Raw genomic sequence first — 26957 nt, 5'->3', positions numbered from 1 at the left:
AAATGTACAATTTGTACTCCAGCCTGTGCTAAAGTAGGGAAAGCATTGGACTTCAGAGTGGTTACATTTACTATTCCCACTCTAGTCTAAGCGACAGTAGGTAAAGTACTTCACTTCAAACACATAACATATTTTAATAACCCAATTAATTTAGAACACATATAAAACTCTTAATCTGAATATTATTAACTCAAAAAAAATATATATATATAAATGTAAAAATAAACACTCTACATTATTATTATACAATTTAATAAATAATAATCAATTTCATTTTTTTTTATTTATTACTTAGTTAAGTTCCCACACTATACCCCTATAAACCTATCAGCCCACACTTTAATATAACTAACACAATTTACATAGTTGATAATTAACTAATTAATTAATAATTATTTATTCATTATTACTTAATGTCCCACCCTATAACCTTACAAATCAAACAACCCGCGACTAAAATATAATTAAAGTAAATCAGTATTATATAATGTACATACATAATTATCAATCAAATATATATTAATAAATAAATAATTGATAATTATTACTTAACTTCCCATCCTATATCCCTACAAACCCAACAGCCTACACCTAAAATATAACTGAAATATAAAGTTATTACACAATTTACATAATTAATAATCAATTACATTATTAATAAATTAATAATACATTGTTAATTATTACTTACTTAACTTCCTACTCTATACCCTCAGAACCTAGCACCTCACACCTAATATAACTAAAAAATATAATTAATACACAATTTACATAATAATCAACTAAATGATTAATACATTATTATTTAATTGTTAATTATATGTTAATTAACTTCCCACCCTATACCCCCACAAACCCAGCAACCCACATCTAAAATATAACTAAAAAACTAAATTATTACAAACTTTACATAACTAACATTCCATTAAATTATTAATAAATTAATAGTTAATGAAGTATTACTTAATTAACTTCCCACTTTATACCCCTACAAACCTAGCAACCCACTACACTATAAATTATTATTAGCAATTAAATACAAAAATGATAAATCACTTAAAATTACAAACTATATTTAAAAATATTACTAACAATTATACAAACAATATTACACATACAATTAATATATGGGCTAAAACACATTAAGATAATTAAAAACAATATGTTTTACAACTAAATTATTGAAAACGATATTAACAACAATGATATTCTTAACAACGATATCACTTTCCTGAAAAAATTTAAATTCTAGACAACGATATGTCTGCACCATGATATTTTTGTATCACAATATTTTTTTCTGATATTTCCGTATCCCTATATTTATAACTCAATATTTTGTCTAAATACCATGGAGACAGAAGGGAAAAAATAGAATATGGAATGGGTGTGGCCAGAGCTCAGAGACCGTGTTAGAGTACCAAACCCCACAAAGTAAAACTATATCTTGCAAGTTTAAGGATTAAACAATGGGAGGTCATCAGCTCTGGCTCTGGACTAGCAGGAAGGCATTCATTAGCACAATCAATAGTGAGTCTGTAAAAATAGGATTTGGATGCATGCATTCAGCAGACAGGTGAGAGTTGAAACTGAAGCAGGCTACATGTTATCCAACAGATGGTAACTAACAACCAAATGGCTGGCATAAGTCCAACATTTAACTATGTGTACTATTTAGTATGTATGATAGAATGATGGCACTATTATACATTCACGTCTTCGAATTTGAGGGCTCAAATAAGTGGAATTTCCAAGCAAAACAGCCTCTGTGACCTGGGCTCAGAAAAAGTCTTGTGTTTAATTTCCAACAAAGACTCCTGCAGGACCATAAAATTCGTTTTTTTTATTTCAATGGCAAAAGTAATTGTATCATCAGCTATTTAACGAAATTTTGGAGGGTCACCAAAACCACCAGTGCCCAGAGGGATTAGAAAGGGAGTGCTGTCTAGAATTAGGGGGAAAAAAGGCTTTCAGTGATATGCAGGTACACTGTTGAAATTAGCGATGTTTTTCACCCTTGGGTGCTTTCAATAAACAGTGTTATTTTTAAAGTGGACACATGGTCAAAATCTTTAAAACCATCACATCTTTGCTGTCTTTGGTGCATCCTTATAACAGTGGAGCTAAAAACTCATATCAATGGGAGGAGAACATTGTACTAACTCCACAGGCGGCACATAAGAACCAACTAACCTTTCAATGACCCACGTTGTCCATTTCCCAGTGAGGTGGAACACCAGCAGGGCCGGACGGTGCGGCTCGTACTGCACTGCAGAGTACAACAAGCGACAATGCACCACAAGTGAATCCTTTAATGTATTGTTTGGAAAGTAAGCGGTCAACTTTTCATGGGAGCTTTACATAATATTTGTGAGATCTTATTAATAAATTGACTTGTTGCTGCACAGCTAGTGTAAAATCAAATAACAAAGGTTATTTTTTTTTTTTTAACCTTATAGAGTGTCTGCAGGCAGCCCATTGTACGCGTGTAACCACTCTGACACATTGAAACCAGCTTTTTGGGTCAGATAAAATATGCTGAAATAACATCCCTGGCAACGAATACATTCTTTGGGGGCACCCCCTAGAACCATGGTCTAACGACTACATAGTAATATGCTATTTTCACTGTGTTAATATTGTATTTTATGTGCATGTATCCTGAATGATAAATACAGCTTTAGTGCATGTTGCCCAACTTGAATTTTTCCTTGAGCACAAATAATTTATCCCATAAATTTCTGTGAATTCAAACATTATGATATGTGAGCATAGGGGACTGAGTATGTGTTTGTGTACAATCAGACTGCTGCATTGCTTGACTTGGTCCACTGTGCCCTGAAGAACAGATCCAGCTAGAATGCCATTTTTGGCAGCCAGCCATGGAAAGAACAAGCTGATTTGCACTAACACGTTGTCCCTCGTTCTGGTCGCGCTCCTTATATTATAAAAGGGAGTCATTTGCAGGAAACAGGCAACTGTGCCAGCCCTTTAAATTAAACAAAATGTTTGTCCCCACCCCGAGCCTTGAGATATAAATATCTGACCCCTCACCCGAAGTCGTGTTCGTCAGTTTCCCATGAGGAAGGCTTCGAGACAGATGCTGCTCTGCCTCTAGTTAAGTCCCCTTCCTTGTTTTCTTTAGTTCAGATTTGCAAACGTTGGTGGTTGTGCTCGGCGGAGGAGTCGTTTTGCCGTGCTCGTGTGCATGAATATCTCGAAGCGAATCTAGTTTCTTGATTTTTTGTTAGTCAGGATGGGCCCTGCCATGCAGGCTGATATGCCGTAGGCTACTTTCCCTTGCATTGCTTGCTGTGATACAGCCAGCCTGGGGCTCGCGCCACTGCAAAGTAGGGTCCTCCCGCACCACAATGTATGCTTTCCCGTGGCCATTCACATCTGTGGCACGTGGCCCCCCGTTCACAATGTGCTATCCGTGTTAATGATATGGGAGCTAATATAATTAAATAGAATTCATAAAAAACAATTATACAAAAGGAAAGGCTCGGAGATGATGGCTGGTTCAACTGAGTAATCTCCAATTAAGTCATTAATGCTTCCCTAAAATGCTGGTAATCGGATGCAACCGAAGAACTGGGATTAAAACTTGAAAAATACATTATTCCACTTGCGAGATTTCGGATTTATTCCTAAAAATAAAGAAGGGAGCCAGTTCACATAGAAGAGGCATAAAACACCAATTCTACTTTGTGGTATCAATTATTTATGCATGCAGCACTTGTACATATTACCAGAGAGCTGAAATGCGGAATCCCTGTTTCTTACCTTTATTTATTTTAGGAGGTTCATGCATAATCTTTTGATAGCACTCGAACTGAGCTGTCATGACCTTACTGCGAGTGACTGTCAAGTGAATGAAAGTATCCTCTTCGTACTCCATTTCGGATTCCTCGGGTTCCGGTATGGCTGAAACCAAGATCTGGGCACAGAAGGGTTAAAAACAAATCACCATTAAGGTCTCCACTCAATATGTCTCAATACTGAACACAGGAAGGTATTAGAACTGCAGGATGGGCAACACTGGATATTTAGAACACAATTCTAATACTTCATTGGTTTTACACCTACACCAGGGACAGTTTGCTGTCAGAGATTTAATATCGCAAGCAATATGTCATTAGTTTCGCAATGTGGTAATGGCATTTGAGATGCAGCCCGTTTCTCATCACACCTCGCTTTTCTCATGTGTACCTCCTCCGCTCCCGCCCTTTCCATTAGCAGACCCAGCCATCTGATGGCAATATGTCTCTGAGCTAGGGCCAAGCCAAGCATCATGAATATTCTATTACATTTTCTTTTTTTTCTTTTCGGGGAGCAAACCCAATTGGCATTGTTTAATCATTAAGGAGACCATCCAGCCTGTAGCCCTGTTGAGCTGTTCTAACATCTCTACCTAAAATGTTGTAATAACAGGGCAGTGCTACACCACATGGGAAAAGTCTACCCTTACAATCTTACATCGCACAAAACACGGGCCCCTTGCTGGATACATAGCATGTAGCTGTTTGGGGGAAAATGTTAGTAATATGTATGATACTATACTGTATGAGGTTAAAGCTTGCGTTGATTGACAAGTGTTAGACCTGGCACCTTGGCGTGAGTCTCCCTTCCACTTTTTGTTGCTGTGCCTCATGTGTTTTGTTGGTGTTAGCTGCTCAGAGCACTGTGCCACTGCCAACCAGTGCCACAGTGCAAGTGCTCCCTGTATAAAATGTATTTGTTGGTTGGATTCCATGATTGGCTTATTTGGTTTACTTTCAGTCCCCAGTAAAGTGCACCAGGAGTGCCCAGGGCTTGTAAATCCAAATGCTGCTAGTGGGCTTGCAGCATTGGTTGTGCCACCCACAGAAGCAGCCTTGTAAAATGTGTCTAAGGTCTGCCATTGCAGAACCTGCGTGCAGTCTGGTACTGTCATGCTGACTGGGCAAGTGCACCCACTTGCCAGTCCCTAAACCTTCCCTTTACTTCATGTGAGTCACCCCTATGGTAGGCCCAAGGGCAGGGTGCATTGTATGCATAAGGTAGGACAAGCCCTGATGTGTGTGGCATGTCCTAATTGTGAATTACAGGCATTTTCGTTTTTCACTATTGCAAGGCTACCTGTTCTCATAGGCCAGAATGGGCTGTTAGAATTGTTACATTCTATGATCTTAACAGACCCAGGGAACATGGTAGAAATTTGAGTTTAGTATGCCTGAACTCAGAATAATAAAATACATATTTTAGTAAAGTTTATTTTAATATTCTGTGTTTGCAAATACCACTTTTAGAAAGCTGGTATTTGCTTGCCGAACCATTTCAGCCCGCCTCTGCTATGATGTGTATCTGCTGTCTGTTTTCTGTAGGTGACAGGGCTGGGGAATTCCAGGGGCAGGGCTAGGTAGCCTGGTGGTGAATAGAAAGATTGACATCCAGATGGGTGGGAGGAGTGCACCTGGACTCTGAATAGGGCTGTGCTCTGCCACCACAATGCTGGCTCCACCTCCTGTGGAGCGGTTGATGTCTCTGCCCTGCACCCTGAATGGAAAGTCAGAGACATGTCAACAAAGTGCTCAGGAACTGGTTCTGGCTGGGCAAAGGTCCCTCTACCCCAGAGGAACAAAGTAATTAGGGGTATAAGTATTGGGACACTGCTCCCAAGAAATTAGATCCTGCTTGACAAGAAGAACCTTTGCCTGAGGAGAAGGAACTGGGAAAGCTGTAAGGAGGAGTACTGTCCCTGACCTGGGGGACTGGCCTGGAGTAGTTGCCTTGCTGCTGAAGGAGAGGAGAAAGACTACAAAGACTTTATTTCAACTTGTGCTTAAAAGATCTCCAAGGGCCTGAGTAGAGCTGGCCTCCTGTTAAGAAGTCCCAGGAACAAAAGGACTTCACCCCCAGCTTCCCCCTGAACTCTGCTCTGTGAGCTCTGCCCCTCCTAGAGTGCTGGAACCAGTTGTGGGGCCTCTGGGAGCTGTGCCTGCTGTTGGGAAGCTGGCCAAGAAGAAAGAAACCAAAGATCTCCACTTTTTCACGCACAGCCGCCTTAGTGAGAAAATTTCAGTCGCACCGCTCGTTAGCGTGCAGAATTTTATCGCTGAGGAAATCGCCGCAGAGCCTGCTGCCGCTGAGCACGATCAGCGCTGGGAAAATCGTCGCCCCTGCTCGTTAGCGGGCCGAAATTGATCGCCACCAGGCCAGACCCCCGCTCCGCCTGTTAGCGGGCAGAATTCGATCGCTGCGAACATCGTCGCAGAGCCTGCTGCCGCTGAGCCAGATCAGCGCTGGAAAAATCATCGCCCGCTCGTTAGAGGGCCGAATTTAATCGCTGCGGACATCGCCGCACATCCAGCCAAGATCCCCGCTCCGCCTGTTAGCGGGAAGAATTCTATCGCTGCAAACTTCGTCGCAGAGCCTGCCGCTGCTGTGTGAAATCGTCGCAGACCAAGCCAAGATCATCGCACAGCTCGTTAGCGTGAGTAATTTTATCGCTGCGAAAATCGTCGCAGACCCAAACAAGATAATCGCTGGTGGTATTATCGCCCCGCTCGTTAGCGGGACGAATTTTGTCGCATCATGCCTTAGCGAGTAAATTTCTACCGGATAAGCTACGCCTTGATTTTCAACGCTGGAACGCCGCAAATAACTTTTATCGCATCACCAGGAACTGTGGGTTAAAACTGATGCTAAGGTGAATGATTTTGTCGCTAACGTAAGAACTCTTTCTGAAATCATATTCTTGAACTGTGTATGTCATTTTTGTCGTTATTTGGTCTTGTGCTAAGTCTTTATATAAAAGATCACTATTTTTAATATAAATCTAGTGTGGTGTCCATTTGTGGTGTTGTCACTGAGTTACTGTATATGTTCACAAATGCTTAACCTATAACGCTCTGAGATAAGCCTTGTCTGCTCACGCCAAGCTATCTAGAGGGTGAGCAGGGGTTATTTTAGGAGTGTACCCCCCTTACCCTGACTAGAGGAGAGGGTCCCTGCTTGTCACAAGTACCTACCTGTGCCAACCAGGGACTCCCAAATCTAACATTGGTGGTCAGCGGTGAGGATCCTGAATTTGCATTTGTGGTTCATGTACAGCGATTGGTGAACACCACTTAGTGAGTTCAGACCATAACGCAGCTACATACTTTTTGATTTTGGGTTGCCAAGAAATCTCCATTTTTTTAAAGTCATGCCTGGTTCAGTCAATGGGGAAAGGGCAGCATCTGTAGTCTCTGACATTGAAGGAGCAGAATGGGAAGAGGAAAAATTAGAGGACTACTCATTAGCCCAGCTGAAGGGCTTCTGCAAAAAGTTTGGAGTTTCCCAGTATGGGTGCAAAAACAAGGCCCAATTCCACAAGGCGCTGAGAGCCTGGATTGAGTCAAGGTCACCTGAGGATGTGGTGGTAATTGAACAAGCAGAAAGCGTCCATAGCTTTGGCAGAGGCCTGTCACCAGAAGAGTTGGCAGACAGAAAAGAAACCAGGATGCATGAAATGGAGATGGCAAAGCTCAAATTGAATGGGCAACTGGAGCTGGAAATCAAAAAGCTGGCTCTGGAAGAGAGAAAAATCCAAGAGTTTAGAGCTTACTCCCTCTGGTGGCAGCACACCGTCAGTACAGGTAGAATCAAGGGTGTACATACCAAAAGATGTGGTAAAGGAATTCTTTAAAAATGATGACATAGGGCAGTGGTTCAAGGCCTATGAGGTAGCCATGTCTTCCCACCGGGTCCCTGAGAAGGATTGGGGAGCGGGGTTGTGGGGACGGTTCCTTAGTGAGGGGCGGGACACACTGCTAGACTTGCCTTCAGATGTTTATAATTCTTATACCCATATGAAGGAGGCTTTGATGTCTAGGTATGGGTTGACCCCTGAGTTGTATAGGCAAAGGTTCAGGGGTTGCACAAAGATTCCAAACAGTACGTATGTTGAGTATGTAACTTTTTTCTGCAGAGCACTGGATGGTTGGGTGAAGGGTAGCAAGGTTGATGATTTTCAAGGGCTTCTTGATTTAATTGCATGGGAGCACTTGTCCAGTAACTGTTTTCCTGAGCTACGCCAGCACCTGATTGATAGTAGGCTGACTAACCCTAGGAAGCTTGCTTAGGAGGCGGACCGCTGGGTCAGTACCAGGATCCACAAGGGTCCTGTGGGAGACTCCGCTAAAGGTGGGCAGGGTCCCCAGCAGAAGAGTGGGGGGACAAGGGTAAACAGAGGGAGTTCCAAAAGAGGCCCCAAAGTAATCCCCATGGGAACCAAGGGAAAGGTTCTCAGCGTCCCCCCCAGAAGCCGACCGGGGCCCCGACAGGTCCCCCTGTTCAGAAGGGGCCCCTAAAATGTTACAAGTGTGGTAACCTGGGTCATTTTGCCTCTGATCCCAAGTGTCCCCTAGTTGGTAAACCAGCACCCCCTGGTGCTCCGCCCCAGCAGATGGCTAGTGTAGCCTTGGGGGAGGAGAGGGCAGTCCAAGGTGGGTGGGGTCCCGCAGAGATGTCCCTTGTCTCATTAGGAGACTGTGAGGTGGTCCCCCAGACTGAGCTGCCTGATAACACTAAAAAATACAGGCAGTGGGTGACCATCAATGGCCGTAGGGTTGAAGCTCTGAGAGATACAGGAGCCAGTGTGACAGCTGTCAAGTGTCACCTGGTGTCTCAAGAGCAGGTGGTCCCAGGAGCATTCAATCCGGTTGTTGCCGCTGACAACACAGAGAGTCACTGCAAGGTGGCTCAGGTTCCCTCTGAGTGGGGGGGGGGGGTCTCTGGTACTCTTCAGGTAGCTGTGAGGCCCCCCATGCCTGTAGACTGACTGTTAGGGAACGATTTGGAGAGCTCACCTTGGGCTAAGGTGGAGCGGAGTGCTCACCTGGAGATGTCGGGTATGCCTGATTGGGCGTGTGTCACCACACGGTCCATGGCAGCAAGTAGAGGTGCTCAAGAGGTCCTTGAGCCTGAGAGGGAGGCCCAGGGACCGGCCTTAGAGAGAAGAGGCAGGGGGCACTGGAAACCGGCCCCTGAAGTTCCCACGGTCCAGGAGGAGGCAGACCTTGAGGGGGATGCCCTGGAGCCTACAGGGGAACAGATAGCTGAACTGGGGGACCTGCCTGAGCTGACCCATTGGCAGCAAGAAGGAGGCCCCTCCAGGGAGGACTTTTGTAAGGCGCAGAAAGAATGCCCTTCTCTTGTGGGTATGCGGCAGCAGGCTGCAGACCAGGCCGCAGGTGATCAGTCTGGGTCACATTTCATTTACTGGGAGAACGACCTCCTGTATACAGAGCCTAAGGTTGCTGAGCCTGGGTCAGCCCGTGTGCTGGTGGTACCCCAGAGCTTCAGAGCCTTCCTACTGGGGCTGGCTCACGATGTGCCATTGGCAGGACATTTGGGGCAGGACAAGACCTTTGAAAGGCTTGTTACCCACTTTTATTGGCCTCAAATGCGCAGGAGTTCAGACACTCACTGCAGGACCTGTTAGACTTGCCAGGCAAGTGGAAAGAGTGGGAGGAAGCAGAAGGCTCCTCTCTAACCATTCCCTGTGGTCAGTACCCCCTTTGAGCGAGTGGGGATTGACATTGTGGGGCCACTGGACCCCAGAACAGCCATGGGCAACAGGTTTATCCTGGTCCTGGTGGACCATGCCACCCGGTACCCGGAAGCAATCCCTCTGAGGACAGTGACGGCCCCCGTGGTGGGACGTGCACTGATGGGAATTTTCTCCAGAGTGGGATTCCCTCTAGAGGTGGTGTCTGACCGGGGTACCAATTTCATATCCAAGTATATGAAATCCCTTTGGCAAGAGTGTGGCGTAACCTACAAGTTTACAAAACGAAGTGTCAACGTGCACTCAGTGAAACATTCAAGTCAATTGTTCTTGTTTAAAGGAGTGCTGCCAGCGCTAAGGCAACTGTCCATGGGTGCCTAGTGATAAACATCCAGTCTATGGTGCAAATAGGAAAGGGTTCCTTTTGCTAGCGCGAGCACAATTTCAAAGGGCTGGTATAACCTCTAGCATTTTCATCGAAGTTATGAATCAGTAGTCATAATTTTCCAAGCAATTGATTTATTCTCAATGTGGATGATTTATAGATACTTTATAGTTGTTGGCAAACTTCTTCACGGTATTGAGAAACATTATCCGTCTTATGAAGATGACAACCATAAACCCAATGCATTTCGGGTTCAAACCGAACCCTTCATCAGGGGTAATTCTTCAGACTGTGAATGACAAAAAGGCGAATCAAAACTGTGGTCCCCATTAGGAAAATACAAGTATAATAAAAAGGTTGCGAAATGACTTTTTGCATTAAATGTTGAGTGACTAACCCATAGTAAAACAACGCACTCAGAGTGATCTAGAATCGAGGAGCACATGCCTTGGTGAACATCAGAGGTGTTACGATATCGGAGATCTGTTAAAAAAACGACAGTAAAGAACAAAATGAACCCATATGAAACACGAGTGTGACGGAAGCCAAGTGAAAAGCAAATTATATCTGAAGACCGGTGAGTCGTTAACCAGTAGGAAACAGGCTGAATTGCGTGCAAATGGTTACGATAGAAAGTTGCGAGGAAGTTTGAAACGGAATAGAACCGGGCAGTGATATAGACGATATAAACGAGTCCTGAAGAGAACAACCTGACGAACTTACCCGGGAGGTGCAAAAGCGTACACATCCGGCGAGAACACGTCCGGCAGGGAGCTGCCATGTGTTCGTCGGAGCGGGAGGAGGGGTTTAAGTGCAAAATAGAAGACGGGTGATGTGCTTAAAGAGTAGACATAGAAAGAGTACACACTGAAATTAACATCAGATACACGTTATGAAATGTTACGTTAGTGACAAAAATAGAAAAGGTACACACTGAAAGCATAATGTGTTGCATGACAATGTTTACGAAATCGGATTCAAAAGAAAACAAATGTTTAAAAGAGAGCACTAGTATGAAGTGCAATAGAAATACGTGATGCAAGGCACAGCAATGTTTACAAAAAGCAAGTAAGTTCAATACGATCATTGAGTCCCAGAGGCTGGAGGGATTGCAATTTTTTGGTCCAATAAAATTCTGCCCTTGCGAGACTTTTCTGAGGGTCAGCATCATTGTTTACCACACCTTACCACCCCCAAGGAAATGGGTTGCTTGAGAGATTCAACCGTACCCTCAAAGGCATGAAAATGGGTCTGGAAGAACTCATGAGGCGTAAGTGGGACGTCCTCTTACCATGCCTACTCTTTGCTTACCGTGAGGTGCCACAGAAGTCTCTAGGGTTCAGCCCCTTTGAACTCCTGTATGGCCACCCAGTGAGAGGACCTCTAAGTCTGGTCAAAGAAGACTGGGAGCAATCTCCCAGGAAACCTCCCCAGAATGTATATTGCTACATGCTGGCCTTCAGGAACCAGACTAGGCATTCCAGGCAACTTGCTGAGGCAAATCTGGAAGCCAGCCAGGAGGAGATGAAGCGGTGGTACAACCAGAATGCCACTCTGGTAGAGCTTCAGCCTGGACAAAAGGTGTGGGTCTTGGCCCCCGTGGAGCCTTGTGCGCTCCAGGATAAGTGGACCGGTCCCTTTGAGGTTGTGGAGCGCAAGAGTCCAGTTACCTATTTGGTGGACTTGCGGTCTCCCAGGAACCCATTGAGGGTCCTACATGTCAACCGCCTGAAGCCCCACTTGGAGAGGTCCCAAGTGGGCATGCTCTTGGCAACAGATGCTGGGATGGAAGAGGAGACTGAGATTCTTCCTGACCTCCTGTCAGCCCAAGAGCAAGATGGGTCAGTGGATGGTGTCATCCTCTCTTCCACCCTGACCCCTGAGCAACAGAATGATTGTGGGCAGTTGCTGGGACAATTTTCTGATCTGTTTTCCCTGATTCCAGGTGTCACTGATTGGTGCATCCATGATGTAGACACTGGGGATAGTACACCTGTGAGGCACAAGGCCTACAGGGTGACTGACAGGGTGAGGGCGTGCATCAAGGAGGAGGTCTCCAAGATGTTTGCACTAGGGGTAATTGAGTCCTCTAGCAGTCCTTGGGCCGGCCCAGTGGTCCTGGTCCCAAAGGCTGCAGCGCCGGGAGCCACACCCGAACTCCGGTTCTGTGTGGACTACAGAGGACTCAATGCAGTCACCAGGACTGACGGACACCCCATCCCCAGAGCTGATGAGCTCATAGATCGGCTAGGGGCTGCCAACTACATCACCATGTTTGATTTAACGTCTGGGAACTGGCAGATCGCCTTGACCAATGGGGCCAAAGAGAGGTCAGCATTTTCCACCCCAGATGGGCACTACCAGTTCCGGGTTATGCCCTTTGGGATGAAGAATGCCCCTGCCACCTTCCAGAGGTTGGTCAACCAGGTGTTGGCTGGACTGGATTCGTTCAGTGCTGCCTACCTGGATGACATCGCAGTGTTCAGCTCCACGTGGGAAGAACACCTGCGCCACCTCTGGGAAGTGTTGATGGCGCTGCGGAGGGCAGGCCTCACGATCAAGGCAAGTAAAAGCCAGATCGGGCAGGGTTCCGTGGTGTACTTGGGGCACCAGGTTGGGAGCGGCCAGGTGGCGCCCCTTCAACCCAAGATAGAAACCATCCTGAACTGGGAGTCGCCCAAAATCCAGACAGAGGTGAGAGCCTTCCAAGGTCTCACCGGGTACTACAGGAGGTTTGTCAAGGGTTATGGCAACATTGTTGCCCCTTTGACAGCGCTGACTTCTAGGAAGCAGCCCAGGAAAGTGATTTGGACTGACACCTGTCAGAAAGCTTTTGAGGCCCTGAAAGCTGCTATGTGCACGGCGCACGTGCTCTTGGCTCCCAACTTCTACAAAGAGTTTATCGTTCAGACAGGCGCTTCAGAGCATGGTGTGGGGGCTGTTCTTTCACAGATTAATGAGGAGGGCCTAGATCAACCTGTAGCCTTCCTTAGCAGGAGGTTACTTCCACGGGAACAGAGATGGAGTGCTATTGAGCGTGAGGCATTTGCTGTGGTTTGGGCACTGAAGAAGTTAAAACCATACATGTTTGGGTCTCCCTTCCGGGTTCAGACCGACCACAGGCCCCTCAGATGGTTGATGCATATGAGGGGTGAGAATCCAAAGCTGTTGAGGTGGTCCATTTCCCTACAGGGTATGGATTTCACGGTGAAACATCGCCCTGGTACAGATCACGCCAATGCTGACGGTCTGTCCAGATTTTTCCGCCTTAGTGATGAGGAACTCCCTGGGGTAGGGTAGTTCTCCCCACATTTCAGCTGGAGGAGACACGTGTTAGACCTGGCACCTTGGTGTGAGTCTCCCTTCCACTTTTTGTTGCTGTGCCTCATGTGTTTTGCTGGTGTTAGCTGCTCAGAGCACTGTGCCACTGCCAACCAGTGCCACAGTGCAAGTGCTCCCTGTATAAAATGTATATGTTGGTTGGATTCCATGATTGGCTTCTTTGGTTTACTGTCAGACCCCAGTAAAGTGCAGCAGGAGTGCCCTGGGCTTGTAAATCCAAATGCTGCTAGTGGGCTTGCAGCACTGGTTGTGCCACCCACAGAAGCAGCCTTGTAAAATGTGTCTAAGGTCTGCCATTGCAGCACCTGCGTGCAATCTGGTACTGTCATGCTGACTGGGCAAGTGCACCCACTTGCCAGTCCCTAAACCTTCCCTTTACTTCATGTGAGTCACCCCTATGGTAGGCCCAAGGGCGGGGTGCATTGTATGCATAAGGTAGAACAAGCCCTGATGTGTGTGTATGTATGGGTTCAGAGACTTTGGACAAACAGGGGCCATAGCTCTCTGGCCATGGCTGCACTTTTTGGTGTACTGGAGAACCTGTCTGGGTCCCAGCCTAAAATCCTCAAACAAGTCCTGCATGATGATAAAATGGACTGTGGGGTATAAATCAGACACCATATTACATCCGCTGTCTCGTCATTGGTCAACAATCATGTTTTGAGCTATCTGGGCAAAGGGTCTCACCATCCAGACATTCAAGTCTGGAGCATAAGCGCCCTCTGTTTTACTCCCTGAACCGCTCACTCCCAGAGTCTGCATACCAGTCTAATCAAATGCTCCAGGGCCGCAGGTATTCTTTTCCCTCTCATCAGAAGGCCCCCCAGACAAATGTCACCATATGTACCAGGAAGTAGAGTCTTTTCACAGTTTCCCCCCTCATCAAGCCAATGTACCGCATGCTGATGCTGGGCTCCTAAATAGTATAGTTCAAGGTATGGTACTTCCATCCCTCCTTTGTCCCATTCCAGTTTATGTGTGGACAATCCCATTCTGCATCTTTTCCCTGCCATTAGGAGCTTCACCAAAAACCAGTCCAATTCATGGAATAACCGATGTGGAATCTCGTACATGGTGCCCTGGAGCTCATACAGACAACGGGGTAACATTACCATTTTGATCATTGCTACTTTCCCCATCAGGGAGAGTTTTAAGATATTCCATAACTTAATAGAAGGGTGAAGATTACTGATGACCCTCCCTAGGTTCAGAGCATGGCACTGCGCAATGTGGCGCCTTAGATAGTGAACACTCTGTTTTCCAGGCCAGCCCTGTGTCCAGAAGTGATTCCCAGGCTACCCCCTGCAACTGCCACTGTAAAAACAGGGTGGATTTTGAAAGGTTAACATGTAGCCCCAATAACTCCCCAAACTCTTTCATAACACTTGGGAGAATCTTGACCTAGGTGGCCCGCTGACGCAGATATATCATTGGTTATCAGCATAGAGAGACACAATATGAACTATCAAGCCCACAGGGATCCCCTCGCCATGCGGTACCTGATGGAGCTGACACGCCACGGACTCCATAGCCCGGGCTAACAGCAGGAGGGACAATGGGCACCCCTGCAGCGTACTCTCTGAGTAGTATCTTGTCAGAGACATATTTCTCGGTCCTCACATGTGCTATTGGTTGTGTGTATAGCAACTTTATCCACAAAAGAGGGTTATGCTCTATTGTCCGAAGAGGAATTGTCTGTTTGAGAGTGAATATGATTTATAAAAAAGCATTAGCATGACGCATGGTCTTTGAAGGCTAATTATTAGAATATGCCGTGGGCGTACAACTGTGTGACACATAGTACAATAGCACTTCAACATTTGAAATGTTATAAGGAAAAACATTTATTTCCAGACTTTTCAAGGATGAGTGAATAAGCACTGTGCTAGGATTATTAGCAAGGATAAGTATTTGTCTGCAGCTTCTAATGTGCAGAAACAGCAAAATAATGAGAAAGCTACTTTTGACAAATGTAATCGTGTTTGTTTGTTTATTGGTGATTAATCACAGGATTTGGATGATGGTACATAAATCTAGTAGAGTGAGGAGACATTTGCCTCAGGTCAATTTTCCTCTAAAGTGATTGAAGCAACTAACTCTGCTATCAAGGTTCAAAGTAGGCATTGGGGGTAAACGTGAGTAGGCAAGAGGGTAGTGGGCCAGGTTATTGTTACATGAGAATCATCAGTTCGGTCACCAGGGTGATGGAGGTTCAGATTCACCCTTGGAGGATGCAGTGTATGAGTAGGAGTGTGTGAGACGTGCTGGGAGTCATGATCGGTGTATGAGCAAGTTGGTGAACAGCACTTTAATCATGAATCGGACCGTGCTGAGATACAGTAGAAGACAGATTCCCCATCCTCCTTGTTTTGAGGTTTTTGTCTAATCTTTGATTTCATTCAAGGTGAAAGAGTTGCAGTCATTTTGCGATCGGGTCACACCTCGTGCACCACTGAGCTCTGACTCGGGTAAGGTTGTCGTTCATACCTGCCCTGTTCTGTTTGCCAAAGAATGTTTACTTTGGAGTTCGGTCAATTAATGCTCCCTTTTCCTTGGGCAGGAAGAACACGGAGTCGGATGTTGACTCGGATCAAATAAACTTTTAATATTAACTGAGTCTCCTCCCTCCTTTTTACACACCTGTGCTTGTAGTAAGTTTTTGGCACTTATGAGATTTAAAAAAAAATGCAAGCTCTATATCCATGACAGCTGTGGATTTTCAGTAGAACTCCTCTTTGTCTACATTTAAATAGGGAGATTGTCAAGTAGGTGGACAAACTGCCCAAATATTGCAGAACTGTGCATTTTTATAATTACATTTTCTTTACTTTTTTAGTAAGAGGGAACATATTTTCTCCTGTGTTGAAGCTCGATCTCTTCCACCGCATGTCCCTTTCCTATCATCACCCAGAAAACACTTACACCAACCCACCAGTCTGTGGGTGTTTCTTACATTTTACAGGGCATCTCCCTTGGCACCATCCCCTTTGCCATCCCTAACACTAAGACTTCATTGGTGTAAAATATACCACTATTGCAGATGTTCTGCTGTAAGTAGCAATATTGTAAGAAAAGTCCTGTTTAGTAACATATATTTGCACTAAGGAATCAGTTACGGGTACCTTGATACACTGTGACACCTGTGCAAACACCTGTGAGCAGAGGTGGTGAAATGAAGAGTGGGTCAGAATCCCTCAGAGTTTTCTCTTGGTAATTGTCAGGTGCGGATTTTTGTGCAGAAAGCACAAAAATCTGCATTGAAAAACTTGTAACATGCTATCTATTGCAACAGTTAAATTCCAAACCCAAGACTATTTAACAGATGCAATAAACAGGACCCTCTGACCCTCTCGATATGGAGGCCGACGTCCTAGATTGATGCGCAAAAGTGAATGTGCATTAGGCCTCAGAATAGAGCACAGACTAACAATAGTATGCAGTGAGCAAATGCACTGCAATGAAATCTAGTGTTCAACCTACCACTAATGTAAACGGTTAAGCAGTTCTATACACTGTTCCGGCCTATGATGTACTGGGATGTAGGAGCATTTCCTTGAGCAGACAGACACAAACCTCCCATGCTCTAAAGAAAATCTTGAAAAGGACGTGACAAGACAACTGTAAAGTACATTGAACTTTTAAAAATGGAACTTTTCAACAAAACTTACAAAAGAGACCTGTAAATGTGACATGCAGAGACACAGTAACTCCAGATAGCTGGAATCCAACTAGTAATGGTACATACCACTACACACCACTACTAACCATTTCAAAAATTAGGTAATACCCTTACCAAGGGAAAAGATACATGGAGGTGCAGATGAAGCTATCATTGGTAATATCCTTACCAAGGTCTAATGCCGATGGGACTGTGATTGATAATATTTTTCCCAAAAGCTAATGCAGATGAGACTATCTTCAGTAATATCCTTACCAAGGTCTAATGCAGATGGGACTATCTTTGGTAATATCCTTACTAAGGTCCAATGCAGATGGGACTATCTTCAGTAATATCCTTACCAAGGTCTAATGCAGATGGGACTATGATTGGTAATATTCTTACCAAGGGATAATCCCATTGTGACGATCTTTTGTAATATCCTTACCAAGGTCTAATGCAGATGGAACTATCTTTGGTAATATGCTTACCAAGGTCCAATGCAGATGGGACTATCTTTGGTAATATCCTTACCAAGGTCCAATGCAGATGGGATTATCTTCGATAAAATCCTTACCAAGGTCTAATGCAGATGGGACTATCTTTGGTAATATCCTTACCAAGGTCCAATGCAGATGGGACTATCTTCGGTAAAATCCTTACCAAGGTCTAATGCAGATGGGACTATCTTCAGTAATATCCTTACCAAGGTCTAATGCAGATGGGACTATCTTCAGTAATATCCTTACCAAGGTCTAATGCAGATGGGACTATGATTGGTAATATTCTTACCAAGGGATAATGCCATTGTGACGATCTTCTGTAATATCTTTACCAAGGTCTAATGCAGATGGGACTATGATTGGTAATATTCTTACCAAGGGATAATGCCATTGTGACGATCTTCTGTAATATCCTTACCAACAGCTAATGCAGATGGAACTATCTTTGGTAATATCCTTACCAACGGCTAATGCCAATGAGACCGATAGAACTATCTTTGGTATTAATCTGACTAAGGTCTAATTCCATTGGGACTATCATTGGCAATATACTCACCATAGGCTAATGCCGATGGTACTTCAATTGCTGTCACTTGATACCATGTACACCCTGACATTAATATCACCACAACTATGTCAGTTAGTTTGCAGAGCAAAGTGCTGTCAAGTGGCTGCAAGTTGGCATATTGGTGCTATAGAAAATACCTCAAATTGTAAGCAAATTGAAGAGTAAGTCAAAGGAAAGTTTCAGGTCACACCTCAGATTTGGTATTTACAAAGTCCTTTAAGTTAATGCACATGCAGAAACAAAGTAGCATAAACTGCAACCACTCACCGTCAGAGAAGAACTGAGAAGCAGAAGTTGTAGAATCGAGATTCTTTCCATGGTTACTTCAGGTACTCTTGGATTTTCTTTTCAAACCAAAGCAAAGAACACGCTATTGGGGGAGGAAAAAGAAATAAACGTTGGCGATGGAGCGATTTGGACCTCACTCTGCTGCCAAACCTGTTTCTCTGGTATATGAGTTCTGAAGAAAGAGAGTGCAAAATGAGAGACTAGATCTCGCAGTTACTGACAGCGTTGTTTTATGTTTGCAAAGATGGTTTCTTGGCTTTGCATCATTTTGGAGCTTTCTTTAAGTTATGATGTTCCAATAAATATACACATTTCTAAATATGGTATACTATGATGTTCTGGGTCCTCTACATATACTGTAATGTTAAAATATGTACATTTTACAATAGCGGCTTTTGCACAAGTTGAGACAGAATAATGGTTCAAAGGAGTAACAGTGCTTTTTGATAGGTTACACAACCCTGATGTAGAAACACATAGGCAACTGATTCCATTTAACTTTTTTTCTTTACCTCACAAAGGCCAATTTGCAAAAAAACTAGGCTTGCTACAAATGGATATTTAGGGGCCTATTCACTGTGTAGTATGCTTTGTTGTACAATAGTGCTACAAAACATACTACAAAATGCTATTCACAGACTTGAGTGCCGAGGTTCCACTAGCACCTTGCTTATCATTTTCAGTGCGGAGATCTCTGCCCAGAGTGTGGATACATTTAAGTAGTGAGTTTGGGAGAGCCAGAGGGAAGTGGCCGGAAAATGGAGATACTAACAACTAAAAGGCAGGGGATTAGGGAAGCATTACTAGGTGTTTTGGGAAAATTAAGAATGGGGTTGAGGAGGGGTTTAGGGATGGATGATCACCCACCTCCAAAAGAGTAAGCACATTGCTATTCACAAACTGCACTTCTAAAGTTATTACAGCCTAAAAGGGCCCAATACTCAGAACTGAAGTAAGTCTAGCACCCCACATAGTCAATGTTGGTACTGCACTACCATTCCTTAGAAAATAAGGGGGACAGGGACTTAATATATTAATACCCCATTGGAAGTAATGCTAAATTACATCAAATGACATAAAAGAGTTTAAAATATAATTTAATGTTAAAAAAATGTAAAAATAAAACATATTTATTATTGAATTAAAAACTATTTTAACAACCTTTACCGAGATCTCCAAAGTATACGAAGCTTGGAAAAAGTTGGTAAAAAGATATATTTTTAAATATAAGTATAAATTAATTTGATATATTTTACATTTTGCACAAAATAAAACAAATCCTACAGCATTATTACCTTAATTTTGAATTGAAGTTTGATTAATTTAATTTGAATAATGACTGATAAATTAAATTAATTTAATTATGTGAAATTACAATTATTTTTCTGAGGTTTAATTTAAGAAATAGATTCCCACCTAAAACAAAAAATGTAATGTTTTTATTATGCATGAATAATTATTGGCAGTGCTGCATATAATTCATTACAAAATAATGTAATTATATTTTAATAAACCTTGCATTAATTGTCAAATTCAAAAAAGATTAATAACATATTTGTAATTAAATAATAAATATTTTATTTATATATTTAGTTAATAAATTGCATATGGGATTTTATTTTAAGTTTATCTCCATTCTTTTCTTTGGGAGTGTGTTGCAGTATCTGTGGTTGGCCATGTGTGGTGCTGGACCTACTACTGTTTGTTTTTGGCATTTGTAACCTACACTCGTAAATTTGGCTACTCCCTATATTTTGAGGGGGTGGGGATGCGTAAGTCTATACTTTTGTGTAGTTTTTTGTGAAAAGCCAAATGTAGTAAGGCTACTCAAAAGTGGAAGAGTAAACTTATGTGTGAACATTACTCACAAGTGTAAGTTACCTTTGTGAATAGCCCCATTACGGTTACATCCAAATGTAGATTTACTATTATTTTGAATTAATGAACTCCTCAAGTAATCTGCCTGGAAAGATGTGCATGATACAGGTTTCCTTGTTAAGTCCTTGAGAAAACGTGATTTCCTTGTTGAGAATGTAATCCCTTAATACTGAGTATGGAGAACTGCACACAGAAGGAATTGATTACCCTGTGCAAATGCACATTTAATTTTTTATTTCACTGTGGGGAAAATATTTATTCCTGTGGCGATACCGCTACTCCTTACACCCTCATGAAATTTGGGGTGATCCATTTCCCTTTTCTCTCTGTAAAGGTACACTACATCAGAACTTCGCTTTTCTAGGCTGGAATAAGGAATGGTATTCATTTGTGAATTGCCGACATTATCTTTGTGAATAGACCCCATTATGTACACATGTAGCTAATTACTATTTTTAGGTTATGAAGAAACGACTGCTCACAGTAAAATATTGGTAGATCTCATATTCTGTAATATTCATAGGATATTTTAACAAATTAGTTGTGAAGTAGTTCACTGTGCAGAGAAGTGTCAATCACAACTATGTGGGTGTGAGGTTTGATGGGTATGTAAGAACTTCTGGAGATCAGCGTAAGATACCACCTTAATATCCATATTTATTTCACTAGTTTACTTTAGTTATCCATTTTTCATTTTCCTACTACCTTTCATGTGGTTTAGTCATCAACAATGTGGTACTGGAACACACCCCATGTTGTTGCAGTATGTCCAATAGGCTTATGGGAACAGGGTCATCAATGGTGCTAATGAAGGACAGTGGTGAACTGTGAGGGAAGTTGCTTGGTGGACTGGGTCTTCGATATGGATTGGGGTTGGATGTTTATGCATCACACTTCCTGCCCTGGGGCCAGGCACTCTGAGAGGATTTCGCTTTGTGCTTCCCTGCTTGGCACAGATATGCATGCTCGATCTTCCCATGGTAGCTGCTTGCTCGGGTCGAATGAATAGAATCTTCTCCTGTGTATTACACCTTTATTGTGGTGCAGGATTGCTGGTGCACATCCTCCGTGCTCTATGACCAGAGAGCCTCTGTCCCACTGGACCCTTTCTATCTGTGTATACCACCTGAAGGTGCTCCTTGTATTACAGAAGTGGCATTTTGGGGCCTCCCCTGTTTATTCTTGGGATTGTCTGCATGATGCGAACATAATTGGCTTTTGGGTATGGACTAGGCCATGGTTGCTTGTGGAACTGTGAATATCTGCTTCTGGTAGTCGGTGTGTTCTCCCCTCACATTGTGCCTGTGTTTTTCAGTAGCTTGTGTACCATCAGGACCTACATTCACAGCAGTACCAATGCCTTACCATATATATGTGGGCTAGTGAGTTCCTCTGGGCAGTCCCAGCTGAGGATGGAGTTCATAGGTGGGGGTATAGGAACTTTAATAATAATCGAAGGCAGATATGACACTGCCAGGGTAAGAATTTCACAATTGCAGTGAAAGGTGGCTTCCTGATACATATAAGAGTGATCAGCTACATAGAACTAGAACAGGTTCTCCACAGTTTGGGCCTGAATGTCATAGTTAAGAGCTAGAGGGTTTGGTTGCGCTCACCAGAAAGACAGCGATGAGGTGTATGGAATGAGGCTTGATAGTGAGAGGTTATTGGGAACACTAGATGTGCAGGGGGAGCAGTTTCTTTCATCACCAGGGCCTCGTAGGTTCCCTCCTGGCTGCCTGGTGTTTGAAGTGAATATGGCCTCCAGTGAGCTGGCCTTTCTCAGAGATGAATCTAGGAAAGGAATGGTAGGCTGGGGCTCAAAATTTGGTCTAGATTGGGAGGTCATAGGTGAGAACGCACAGACAGCATCATGGGGGTTGGCATCAGTTAAGCCGCCATCCTGTGCAGTTCTAGGGGTTGTATCATAAGTGCTAAGCCATGACTACTCATCATACCCTGGAACCTGCTCATCAGCCTATACAACACAGCAAAGATCAGCTGATGGAACTCAATGTGGGAAAAATGCAGTACAGATTTAGTTACATTTATCAGCTGTGTTTGATACCATCTCCCATGAGATCTTGAGCTATCTCCTTAATGCGTGTGGCATTTCCCATTTGGCTCTGACCTGGCTCAAATCATTCTTGACAGGCCGTCAAAAAGTACCCACACTTGGTCACTGCCAGTCAGCCATGAAACCACTGTGTACATGTGTCCCGCAGGGCTCTATATTAAGCCCAGTGCTGTTTAACATCTACATGGCCCCCTCATAGAATTGATATAATCATTTAACATCGAAACTACCTCATATGCAGATGACACTCAGCTGATTCTATCATTAGACAAACACTCTGTCAATGTTCAAGAAAACTTCCAACATTGTCTCACAGAGGTTATAGACTGGATGAAGCAGAACCACTTGAAGTGTAATTCAGAAAATACAGAAATCAGGCTCCTAGGAAAAGCCAACACTTTCACCCCCAGTCACTGGTGGCCCCCAAATACCCCCCTCCACCCAACATGGTGGAGGTAGTAAACAATCTTGGGGTAAAATTCGACTCTAATCTTTCCTTCCGTCCACAAGCACCATCAGTGGCTGGGAAGTGTTTCCAGCAAATCAAATCCCTGAAAAGGTTTTTTGACCTTCTCCCAGTTACAGCAAGGAAAACTGTCACAGCAGCCCTAATAACCTCTAGGCTAGACTACTGCAATGGCCTCTACGCGGGTGCCAACAAGGCAATCTTTAAAAAACTTCAGAGCGTTCAACATGAGGCAGCTCGCCTAGTGCTTAAACTGCCACGTCGCTCCTCAGCTTCCGCAGTTTTAAAAACATTGTATTGGCTACCCATTCAGAAAAGAGTGCTATTCACAATACTTTCATCGCATTTAGAGCTTTCAGGGACTCAGGACCCGCATATCTAAGATCTAGAATTCCACCCTATGTCACCACACGCCCCCTTAGGTCTTCCTCAGCCAACCTTTTAAAACCCACACCGTTCAGATATAAAACTAAGGGAGGCAGATCAGTAACTGTTCTTGGAGTAAAAGCATGGACTATACTCCTCAATTATCTTTGTCTCATCCAATCTGAAGCCCATTTCAGGAAATCTCTAAAATCCTGGATTTTTGGAGTTTCAGGCTCTGTCTGCTTCTCTCTTATTTAACCCTTCAGTAATCTCCGAGGCATTAGTGCCATCCTGTACCTCCCGTCTATTTCTGCACAGCGCTAGTGATAGCTGCGCTTTAGAAATAACATATACAATACAGTACAATACTGTGGGAGCAGCCCAGACGGGCCTTCTCACCTCAACTCTCTAAAATATTTCTTACATGCTGAAATAATTGGCGGAGCGGCTGTCGCACTTTTTCTTAAAACCAAGTACGGGTGTGGCGATCATCTTGCTGCTTCAATAGCAGCAGTGAAAGCACCAATCTTGCATCTTCCTGCATGTCGCAAACATCACAACCCTGATGTCCCCAATTGGCTTTATTCAGATGGCTTTTTCTACTCTACAGACTTTTGGCTCACCCTATTGCAACCAGCCAACATCACACTTATGCGTATAAAGGGATTTCTACACATCAGAAAGCCAAGAATTAGACTTTTGTTAGATATTGTACACCCAGCACACAATAATGTGGCAATCTCACCTACAAATGGGCATAATTAGCACAAGCGAGACAGAACCACATCACCATCATGTGCACAACACTGCACAAAACCCGTACAGCTATCACAGCAATGCCAAATCGCCTGCATCATGATGCACACCACCTATATGCTGCTTAGAAAAACACAGTTAAAACTACCTCAAAAAGAACACTCCCTCATGGGTGAAACACCGCATCGTATAACCCTGAATTGTGGTGCATTAACAGAAGAGAACTATGGGGCATATGTATCAACATCTCCATTTGCGATTCTCAAATAGCGATTTTTAAAGAATCGCTATTTGAGAATTGCAAAACGGGATGTATTTAAAAAATCGCAAAACTTTAGCGATTTCTTAAAATTCCTTAATTGCGATTAGCAAATTGCGAAATCGCAATTAAGGAATACCTTCCCATTCATTTCTATGGGCTAGGAGACCCATAGGAATGAATGGGAAGTAATTCTCAAATTGCGATTCGCAATTTGCTAATCGCAATTTGAGAATAATTTCAAAGGTCCAAGGGTGTCATGATGACACCCTGATGCACCCCTGAAATGAGCATGTGTGTGCATATGGCGCACATACATGCCCTAAGGGCATGTATGTGCGCCACGTGGCACTTTGTAAAATTACAAAAAGTGCATTTTTAACAGAAATCGCAAATTACCACCAACTAGAAGTTGGTGGTAATTTGCAATTTCTTAAGGATTAGTCGCAATGCTTTGGTGCGTGGTACATATCATTTAAGAAATCGCAATTTGCGATTTCTTAAATGCTTACGCAAACTTAAGAAATCGCTATATTAGCGACTCCTTAAATTTGCGATGAGGATTTGCCTCATACATCCCGTTTTGCAAATTTTTAATCGCAAACGCTGTTTTTTGCGAATTGCAGCGTTTGCGATTAAAAATTCGGTTGATACATATGCCCCCAAGTTCTTACCAGAAAATGGACAATTTGTCGCACCCACTAAGTGTGAAAAACACTGAAAAGTCCCTCAGCAAATGTACGCGCACATCTTAAACAGAAAAATCTTCCTAGACCAAACTCACTTTACTTTCACCGTAACTCACACAAAGCATTAACGAGAACTAAAACAAAATAAAGTTATTGCTAAAACACAGACAACTAAACACCTATAAGACAACATACAGTTTCAAGCACTGGTTCCTCAGTGCAAAGGATGCTCTGCCAGATCCTCACAAAAGGGCTCTCAGGTGGAGGCAGCTAGGATGTCCTAACTATGGAGGGTGGCATCAGACTGATGGACATAATGGAACATACTATAACACGGTCAAATGCCAGTGGGTCGACTCAGCCTTTCATTCTTCTTAAGCTGGGAAAATGGGTATCATTCTGTTGGACAGGTTTATTTTATTTAGAGGTTACTGACTCGCCCCTTGGCTCTCATATTAAGCTGCCCTAGACAAAACGGTTAAACTACACTAGGAAGAAAAAATAATCCACTGTATCCACTGCTAAACAAACACGAGTGCTTTCTGGGACCAAGTGAACAATCTGGGCAGGCCAATGAAAACTTGAAACAACTCGAACGTTCAAGAGGAAGCCTGGGCAGACTTCCTGGCAAGAAGATTTGAAGGGAGAAATCTGTAAAAATCAGCGCCAACTCTGCATATGGAACAACCTCCTAACAATGCAAGTGAGATAGGAATAATAACAGCAACATTGGTGCAGTCAGAAAAACCCTCCCTCTCGTAGAATAAGCCCCCAATAATACATTCCTAATTGAAGACAACATCAACACAATAAAGAGAGTAAAAAGTGATGGCGCAACGGGACCAAAGGGCATCCCACAAGCCCTCTTCAAAGGCGACACAAAATTGTGTGGCACTCATCTTTCTATGTTGAACTAGTAGGTAGCATTCCACCTAGCTGGTTAGGTTCAATAATAAACCCAATTTATAAGGGGGGAGACCGATGAAACCTAGCAAATATCAGACTTATTGCACTACTTGATGCCGAAGCAAAATACTACGCATCAATGATCCTGGCAGAACTGACGGAGTTGTCAGACAAGCTAAACCTGATCCTAGTTAATCAAACCAGATTTAGGCAAGGGACCAGAACAATGATGAACATACTAGCAGTCTGGCAAATCACCAGCAAATGCAAAAGGGAAAAAACAGCTCTGCTTCATAGATCTAAACGCAGCCTTCGATTGCTTGGACCAACACAGGCTATGGAAAAAACTGAAAGGTTGGAATATCCCAGAAAACATATTGCAAGGAATAACGCAACTCTATACCCACACCTGGGTAAGAGTCAAATTGGGCGATGGCACTAGGGTCTCGAGAAAGATCCTAACAAATAACAAGGATGCGTGCTGGCTCACTATCCAACCAACCTGTTTATGTCTGACTTCGCACAAACGCTGGACTAATTCTCATCCGCCCTGATTGGGCTCATTAACCCTGGCACATCTTTCATATGCCAATGACGTGGTATTAATGAGCCAAAAACATGTCGGCCACCAGAGGGTACTAATAGAAATGCAGGATTATGTCACAATTAATAATCTGGAAATCAACACAAGTAAGTCTAAAACCATGCTGATCCAAAACCGACAAGGCTGCAAACTTAAGATCTGGCTGAAGGGTAAGATGCTGGAGGAAGTCACAAGCTATAAATACTTAGTAGTCTACCTAGATAATTGGTTCAATCAACAAGAACAGAGGAACTACATGATAAAAAGGGCCAGCGTGCTAACATTTACCTTCGGTATACTAGCAAAAACACTGGAATGCCCATCTTTTAAACCACTGCTATCTTGTCGACAATATCTTGTGGTAGAGTCACCCAGTATGCAAAAGACTCAAAACTTCCAAACAAACTGATTGTTATCACCTATAAATGGACCTTCCAACTACCCAAAAGCGCATCATCAGCACAGGTGCGGCTGGAATTCGGGCTAATTAATGAATCATTTGGAAGGATGTACTCCATCATAAAAAATAAAACTTGACTCAGAATGATAGAAGTGGGAAAAGACAAAAAGTCCTCATACAATAAATATTTACACAAAGCTCTCCAAATTACCAAAACGGGAGAATAAAAAACAGTCTTTTTCATCTTCCAGACGAATTATCAACAAAATGGCAAGACTTCAATCACTGGTAGAAGATA

General features: G+C 43.4%; 1 protein-coding gene across 1 annotated transcript in view; it reads right to left on the bottom strand.

Annotated features, from left to right (window-relative positions):
* The window catches only part of CALCRL (calcitonin receptor like receptor), a 321773-nt gene that overhangs the window by 175759 nt on the left and 119057 nt on the right, over positions 1–26957 (bottom strand). Inside the window, exons 2-3 of the mRNA XM_085648706.1 lie at positions 18259–18361; positions 3787–3940 (exon numbers count right to left, since the gene is read on the bottom strand). Of these exons, the coding sequence (XP_085504832.1) occupies positions 3787–3940; positions 18259–18309 (205 nt within the window). The 5' untranslated portion in view covers positions 18310–18361. The remainder of the gene's footprint in view (positions 1–3786; positions 3941–18258; positions 18362–26957) is intronic.

The sequence above is a fragment of the Triturus cristatus genome, chromosome 3_2, assembly GCF_964204655.1.
Source record: "Triturus cristatus chromosome 3_2, aTriCri1.1, whole genome shotgun sequence".
Classification (NCBI taxonomy): domain Eukaryota; kingdom Metazoa; phylum Chordata; class Amphibia; order Caudata; family Salamandridae; genus Triturus; species Triturus cristatus.
This window is presented reverse-complemented; position numbering and strand designations above follow the sequence as displayed.